Below are 8,001 nucleotides of genomic sequence, written 5' to 3'. Positions count from 1 at the left end.
TTTATTTTTTATTCATTATTACGGCTACATTTTCATACTTGACCGAACCGGAAGTAAGTATGGTTCACGATTAAATTAGTCAAACTGATTACTCTGATTCAGTTAATCACTTTTTTCACTCTTAATTTTACCCTTGTCATTTTATTTGAAAATTTTAAATATTCATTAAATGTATTTTTTACGTCATTTCTTTATAGGTCAATTCAACCACTAATTTTTTTTAAATCAAAGATATCCTCCGCGCGTAACGGACCAAATGGTTAAGGACTCAAGTATCTACCACTTGTGTCACACTATGTTGGTAATTAAACCGATAATTTATCAAGGGTTAAATACATTTTTGGTACCTATAAAATGAGGAGTTTTTAAGTTTAGTTTTTACTTAATTTTAGGCCCCATTTGACCCGACTTATTTTCTACTTTTTTACTTCTCTTTAAAAGAAATAGAGAAGTAGAAATTTGTATTTGGCCATATTTCTTCTTAAAAGAATTAAAGAAATAAAGTAAAGAAGTAGAATATAAGAAGAAGTTGGGACAAACGCAATTTTTTACCTCTTTACTACTTTTAAGGAGAAGAAAAAAAGTATGGTCAAACGGGGCCTAAAATTAAGTAAAAATTAAACTCTAAATTTTTTGAATGATTTTTTATAGGCATGTTTAAAATTTCATATAAAGATTATTTGCTAAAATATAATTTTCTTTATCTTTTTTTTTTTGACATATTTATCATAATATGAATTAAGTGTGAATTTTTTAAACGGAAAAAGTTCAAAATAAAAAGTAGCAAAAATCATGACCTAAAATTTAAATTCTGGGCTCATTTTTTCTGAAGGAACCTTTTACGATGTTTTAAACATACCTACAAAAAAATCATTCAAAAATACATAGTAACTTAATAGTATGAATCAAAATTGAGTGCATAATAATTTTTCATGAACTACAAATTTAATAAAAATTTAATAAAAGGTCACCAAGATCAAAAATATATTTAACTCTTTTATCAACCACTGAAAATTCAATCTATTAGTTTATTTGTCAAGATGTTTTGAGAAGGTGCAATATTTGAAAGATTATTATCTCGAATATTATAGTGAAAATCTTACAAATCGTGAGGATTCAACCATCACACATTGAATAAATCACTATAAATTTTATGTTTCTCAATATTTTATCACTTCTCTTTATTTATTTTTTTAACCCAGCAAAATTAATTCAATTCATCAACTAATAAATGTTAAACACATAAGGAAATAATATCAAATTTATGGATATTAGCCCCAACATTAGTTGCCCTAACAAGATCGGTATAAGCAACCAAATTTGTTTGTCTCCTAATAAACTTAACTTTAAAGTTTACAAAAGATGACATAAAAAGAATAATGTCATCAACAATTATTAAACTCCAAATTACTTCGTCTTCTTAAATGAATAGCATCAACCACCAACTTCGAATCGCTTTTAAATTGAACTCGTTCAAATCCACGATTTTTAACCTCTTTCATAATATACTAGTGTCCATGTTTCGCCTTCCATTATGGAGAAAATAGGTTGTTATTATTGAATTAAGTCAGCCACAAGATGTCAAATGGTGTGGCTTTAGCTAAATGGGCAAACATGTCAAATTTAAGAATAAATGTGTTTTATTATTTTTATTTCAGTTTTTGCCCCAAGATGTCATAAAAGGATAGAGGTCAAAGAAATTGAAAAGCACCGGAAGACTGCCCTTATCCATTGAGCGAGCTAAATGGGCAAACATGTCAAATTTAATAATGAATTTTATTCTAGGAAGTTTTCTTAATTGGGAGATCTAAAAGTGAAAAAAAAAAATATTTATTCAATCAAATAAACTAAACATAGGACTTTTTTAAAGTGATCAATAAATTTCAATTTGTTATAAGCTTAAGAGAAAAAATATGTCTCAAATTATTAAGTTTGTTTATTTCACCCTCCTCTTTATTTCCTTGCTGCTTGTTGTAACTCAAGTTGATGGTAAACCATTTTCATATCTTTTGAACTTTCTTGATCTTTCATCCATTCTAGTAATATTTGTTCTTTTTTTTCCATATCGCAGCACAGAGTTCGCCGGATTGCGAGAAGGATTCTGATTGTCCACCCTTGTTGTGTCCAGATTCTTATGTTGCAAAATGCATTGCTTTTATGTGTATTTGTCTTTCATTTTCACAATGATATTGTAATCTCAACGGATATATAGTTCAAATATCATATCATATACATGAGACAATTGTAAAAAACTAAAATATATAGTCATTAGATACATTTTTTTTTATGGTAGCCTAGTAGTTAAAATTTTAGTTTTTCTTGACCAAAAAAAAAATAAAATTTCAGCTTTTAATTTAAGGTGAACGTGTCTACAAAAATTCGAACTCTAATCGTACATATTACATGTAATATTCCTACTAATTGAATTATGTTCACGATAACTCATTAGTACATTGTTATTAATAACAATTTTACATTTCCCAATATATATCAAATGACCGTAATTATAACCATTAATTTTATTTGGTTCTAGCAACCAAAATAATATAAATAAAATTTTTATTTTATTTGCTTCTAAGTCTACAATTTATTTGTATGTTGTTACTTTTATAAGCATAGTCTTGATTTATTTATAAGATTCATAAAGTATGCTAGAATTGTATGATCATTTTCAATACAGTCTAACAAATGAATAAGATATGGGTCATGCTAACCGGTGCCCCCGGGGCACTGGTTAAGGAAACCAAAATTAGAAAGTTTTGAAAAGAAAATAACACTTTTTAAACTTTCGAGAAGTTGACTGCACAAATTTCAATGCCAAATTACTATTTTTGCATCCTTAACTAGTGCCCCGAGGGCACTGTTTAGCATTTTACATAAGATATTATGCAATTTGGATTATCTGCAACAAAACATAGTACAAGACATGCTTAAAACTTCTAAATAACAGATCAAAAATCAAAACATAGATAAACAGTAGTTCATGTGTAATTATATATCTTATATATAATATATGATAAATATGTAATCTAAAAAAATAAAATCCTATAATATTGTAACTTATCTGAACTGAACTCGTTTGTGTCCCTTAACAAGGTTAGCCTTATATGCCTTTGATACAATATTGAATATTTGTGCCAAGCTTGGATGCTCATTGTTTGATTGGTCTATGCACATTAATCCAAGGGATAAAGCTTGTTTAACTTGATGCAAAGTTGTTTCATTTAAATCCATTCTCTCATCAATCATATGTTGTAATTCTGCATGATGAAGGGTTCTCATGTAGCTAAGAAATCCAGCATCATTTCCATCAAACTCCTCTTTAATACTCTTGTTTAGTATCATCTCTAGCAAAAATACTCCAAACTTGCATATCTCTATAATATAATAGAAAACATTAAATCAATTACCATATAAGAGATTAAAACAAGAAAGGGTTAAATAGTGTTTACCCCTGCAATGTTAGCAAATTTCAATTTACCTCATATGTAATGTCAATATTCCGTCCTTTTATCTCTTCATTGAATATGTTGGCTTAAGATTCCGTTCTTTTGTCCTATGTAATGTTAGCGAATTTTGGTTTACCCCCCTCACTGAGCATGTCTCGTAATCATTTATGCAAAATCTTCGGTCAACGTATTTAATGAGGGGCTAAATTGACATAATCTTGACATTATAGGGATATAATCGAAAAAAATAATACAAGGGGATAAACCGAAATTCGCTAACGTCACAGGGGTAAACACTATTTTACCCAAGAAGAAAAGACAACATGTAGGAAGAAATTTTGATTGTGCGTGCTAATCATCAATTACTAGCGGTAAAGACACACGCAGCCTATCCACATTTTATGTTTTTTGTTGCTGATATAGTGTTATGAAGCACATACGCAAATAGTCAAACACAAATATCAAATACAACACCGACACATATAATGGTAACAATTTGAAAAATAGAACCAAATGTATAGGTGTCGTGACGATTTCAGACACCAGCACTATTGGACCCTGAATATACCTTCAACTTAAAGTGTCTGTGCTATATATAGATTGTTGTATAATTGTAGAGATTCTTACTTTTTCTACTGTTGTTTCTGTCTCCAACTTGAAACCTAGAAATCAATGGTTCATGATTATCAGATAACAAAACACTACTTGTCTTAAGATCATAATCAACTTCAGGCCATTCATCATGCAAATATAACATACATTCAACAACTCCCATCAAAACTTTCACTCTATGATTCCATGATGGTGCTTCCCTTAATAGCCACATTTCAACATTTTCATCTTTTGTCCATTCTGTTATAATAGCCCTAAATTTTCTACCTTTACACCACCCTAAAAACTTAACAAGATTCTTGTGGTCTAACTCAGACAATATCTGACATTCCTCAACAAATTTATGATAACTATCCCTTGATATATCATCCCAATACATCTCAATTTTCACTTCAGTTCCATCTCTTAACACCCCTTTATAGATGTGAACAATATCACTCTTACCAACCAAATTTTCCTTCGAAAAACTGTAAGTTGCCGCCTTTAGAATCGCCGGCGTAAATTTAGACCTACTATGAAATATTCTTGGAAGAAAATCAGGCCTTTGAAAACAAATCCATGCCAAGAAAATTACCATCAAAATAACAAGAATAGGAAAACCAACCAATAAAATGATAGCTTTTATAGTGAACTTTTTATGATCAATGAGAGCACCAGAATGAAGAAAACTAGAAGAATTAAACTTTTTGAAGAATTGTGAATCAGGAACTTCACTCTCAGAAAAACAGTTATAAGAGAGGTTAAGAAAAGTGAGATTAGTTAATGGAGAGAAACTTTCAATAGGAATTTCACCAGAAAATTCATTGAGACTTAAATCAAGAGACTGAATTTGAGTGCAATAAAGAACATCATTTGGAAAACTACCCTTCACAGAATTGTTAGAGAAATCAATAGACAGAATAGTCAATGGACAATATTTCCAAAAGAAAGTGAAAGACAAGTAAAGAGATGCAATGTTTGGTCGGTTTCGAAGATCGATTTTCGGGAAGGATTCAACACAATTGGGATTGTTGGATTCATTGCAAAGATGGCTAGCAACAATAGTGTATTTGAATATTTCATCAAGGTCTATCATAGGAGATGAATTGCAGTATCTGAGAGATGGGTTTTTGAGACAGTTGTTGAAAATTGTAGTGTTGAAATCTTGTGGTTTGTGTAAGTTTTTAAGGTCTTCTAGGACTGTTGCACATAATGTTGTTATGGGACATAATGATGATAAAATTATCATCATAGGAATAAAGATGAAGCAAGTTGGTGAAATGATGGTAGCCATGATTTTGGAACACCAATTGGCAAAGGAAACAATTAGGTGTTGATATGGAATAACTGTTCTGTGTGGTTGTTGCAGGTTACAAATCAACCGGAACCCGATAGAGAACCGCAATGACTACACAAACTCACAGTATTTGAAATTTATTTTTTTGATGAACATATTTGTACTTCAAATCAGGGGCGTTGCCAGGAACCTGAACTAGGGGGTTAAAACTTTTTTTTCCAGTCTCAGTCCATCTACTGAATCGCCTAATTTGCAGGTTCAAATTTTAAAAATTTAATTAATATTATTGAGCGGTATAACATTACTCAAATGTTACACTGGTGTATGACACCACTTCTTATATATATATATATATATATATATATATATATATATATATATATATATATATATATATATATATATATATATATATTTGCCTTTCAGAAAAATAATAACGTTTTAACAAATACAAATTTTATAAAATTTACAGTTGGATTGAGAGTTTATGTCATATAAATCATCTATATTCAATTTTACAAAAATATATAATCGTTTCGTATGTTATTTGAGACCGATCAAGATTAACGGTATTCAATAAAAACACATAAAGCGTTAATCTTGATTGGTCTCAATAACATATGAAACGCATTAATCTTGATCACTCTGAATAACATATGAAACACATAAATTGTTCAACGATTGATGTAGCAACGGACAAAATCATTGCTAACGTCAAAAGTTGGTAAACTAATCAATAAAAAAATATGTCTTTTAGTTTCAACCAATTTTTTGAAAGATCACTTGCTCTCTTTAACGATGCAAATTCAATACTCATACGCATATAAACGATGTAAGTCTCGAGTTAATTATCAAGCATCACGAATCTAGTTGAACAAAATTGACTTGAATAAAATTTTACAAATTCAATCAACCTTATCTTATCAAATGGGTGAGTTAAAACTTGTTTAAGTTAAATTTGGTCAATGGTGCAATAAATAAAAATGAGGGGATTCAAACTATAAATTATATAGAATCATATGTGTATTTTTTTAAGTCTAGGGCATTCGGTTGAACCCCCTCAACTCTATGTGGCGACGCCACTGCTTCAAATTAATAGGAAAAAAATTCTTCTACACGGACAATCCCAGATTAATTAATATTTAGGCGCTCACGAGTCACACACAAATTAGAAAAATTAAATTATAAATAATTTAGTCGGTAGTCATGCCATTTCATATTAGTATGTTAATCTCAAGGTTTCATATTTGATTATCTTTAATGTCAATTTTGGTAGGCTAGTTCATACAGAGTTAAAAAAACTCTGGCTTTAAATGTCCCCCAGCCCCCCGGCAAGTCAGGGATGGAATTAGTTCACCCGAATTAGTTGGTTCTTGGCCCGCCGGATACCGAGTTTACAAAAAAAGAGTATTACTTTAAGGAGAGGAAACAAAAATTAGGTAAGATTTATTTGTCGAAATAAACAAGTGATTGAACTCAAGTGGTTAATGAATTTTTCTAGGATGAAAAGTTCAAAAGAACTTAAATTCAATCATTAAGAGAAACAATTTTTTATTAGACTTTACTTAATTCACGATCAAATGGGTTGAAACCTAGAAAAGAAGTCACACACCCGTAAAAATTTAAGTATTAAATTAAATCAATATAAGAGAAGTACATTATTAATATTACCCGTAGAAATGTCTAACAAACGGGTACGGAACGTGCCCGTTTTTCATTTTCCAATGCATATTTATTTTTTCTCTTAAAATGGTGTAAAATCATTTTGCAATGCATATTTATTTTTTTTACTCTTAAAAAAATGTAAAAACAACAAATAATGATAAAAAAAAACCTTGTGTTATTTGACTTATTTCATCCGATATGGTAAGTGGACTCTCTATTTAAGGGGTGGGGATCCTTCTTTAGGAAACTTGGAGAGTTTGTTTATTCATTCAGTTTTCAAAATTCAAAATTTGAAATCACATCACATAGAGACAAAGAGAGAAAATGTCGTCGGCGAATATGAAGGGTTATTACAAGCAACAGAAGAAAACCCCCGCAACCACCAACAAACCACCGTCTAACTCCAAGAAACCTCCCATTCACACTTCCAATGTCCCCCAACCACCACCCGCCGTCGCATCCCGCAACACCAATCAAGATCTCCAAGGTTCTACTCATTTTCCATTTCCCTTCATTTCTAGGGTTTTCTTTATTTTCTTGTTTTTGTAATCTAATTTAGGTTTTGTGGATTTACAGAAGAAAACGAGAAGAACGAGAAGATGCTGCAACAATTCGACATGGATACGAAGTACGGTCCTTGTATTGGGATGACGAGACTGGAACGCTGGGAACGAGCTGTGAAGTTTGGTATGAACCCTCCTGAAGAAATTGGGAATCTCTTGAAGATTGGGAAAGTTCAGAAAGAATCTTTGTGGGACACTCGCATTTAGAAATGCTTAACTGTAATCACTTTCTCACTTCAGACTTGTTTCTTTAGGTTTTCGTTAGGGAAATCAGTTTCTGGCTGTGTTCCTTTCCCCTGTTACTGTTAGGGTTTCGTTATGTGAATTTGAGTATTTTAGGGTTTTGTTTGTTAAGTGTTGAATGTTGCTGATTGACATAGATCTCTATGTGTTTAACTTGTTTCAATTTTAGATTTAAAAAACTTGATTTGTGAAA

The 8,001-nt window shown here is 30.6% G+C and overlaps 2 protein-coding genes and 1 long non-coding RNA gene across 3 annotated transcripts; 2 read left to right on the top strand and 1 right to left on the bottom strand.

Annotated features, from left to right (window-relative positions):
* Positions 1 to 1,700: 1,700 nt before the first annotated feature.
* Positions 1,701 to 2,287, top strand: LOC123917086. The gene is made up of 2 exons (XR_006812353.1): positions 1,701 to 1,989; positions 2,072 to 2,287. It is a non-coding gene; the product is annotated as an uncharacterized LOC123917086 (long non-coding RNA).
* Positions 2,288 to 2,984: 697 nt separating this feature from the next.
* Positions 2,985 to 5,334, bottom strand: LOC123918179 (probable serine/threonine-protein kinase PBL28). The gene is made up of 2 exons (XM_045970153.1): positions 4,077 to 5,334; positions 2,985 to 3,377 (listed from the first exon to the last, which is right to left on the bottom strand). The coding sequence occupies exons 1-2, from the start codon at positions 5,332 to 5,334 to the stop codon at positions 3,061 to 3,063; spliced, it is 1,575 nt and encodes a 524-aa protein (XP_045826109.1). The 3' UTR covers positions 2,985 to 3,060.
* A 1,905-nt stretch (positions 5,335 to 7,239) lies between these two features.
* Positions 7,240 to 8,001, top strand: LOC123916215 (DNA polymerase delta subunit 4). Its single transcript, XM_045967617.1, has 2 exons — positions 7,240 to 7,489; positions 7,579 to 8,001. Exons 1-2 carry the CDS (start codon positions 7,327 to 7,329, stop codon positions 7,770 to 7,772), a joined length of 357 nt encoding a protein of 118 aa, XP_045823573.1. The 5' UTR covers positions 7,240 to 7,326; the 3' UTR covers positions 7,773 to 8,001.

The sequence above is a fragment of the Trifolium pratense genome, linkage group LG3 (genome assembly GCF_020283565.1).
Source record: "Trifolium pratense cultivar HEN17-A07 linkage group LG3, ARS_RC_1.1, whole genome shotgun sequence".
NCBI lineage: Eukaryota > Viridiplantae > Streptophyta > Magnoliopsida > Fabales > Fabaceae > Trifolium > Trifolium pratense.
This window is presented reverse-complemented; position numbering and strand designations above follow the sequence as displayed.

What these genes read in the sequence shown, in the direction of transcription:
- LOC123918179 (XM_045970153.1), bottom strand. Translation starts at nt 5,334, where the DNA reads ATGGCTACCATCATTTCACCAACTTGCTTCATCTTTATTCCTATGATG. An exon ending in CAGAAACAACAGTAGAAAAA is followed by an intron (nt 3,378 to 4,076) that starts GTAAGAATCTCT and finishes ATTATATTATAG; the next exon opens with AGATATGCAAGTTTGGAGTA.
- LOC123916215 (XM_045967617.1), top strand. Translation starts at nt 7,327, where the DNA reads ATGTCGTCGGCGAATATGAAGGGTTATTACAAGCAACAGAAGAAAACC. An exon ending in CACCAATCAAGATCTCCAAG is followed by an intron (nt 7,490 to 7,578) that starts GTTCTACTCATT and finishes GTGGATTTACAG; the next exon opens with AAGAAAACGAGAAGAACGAG.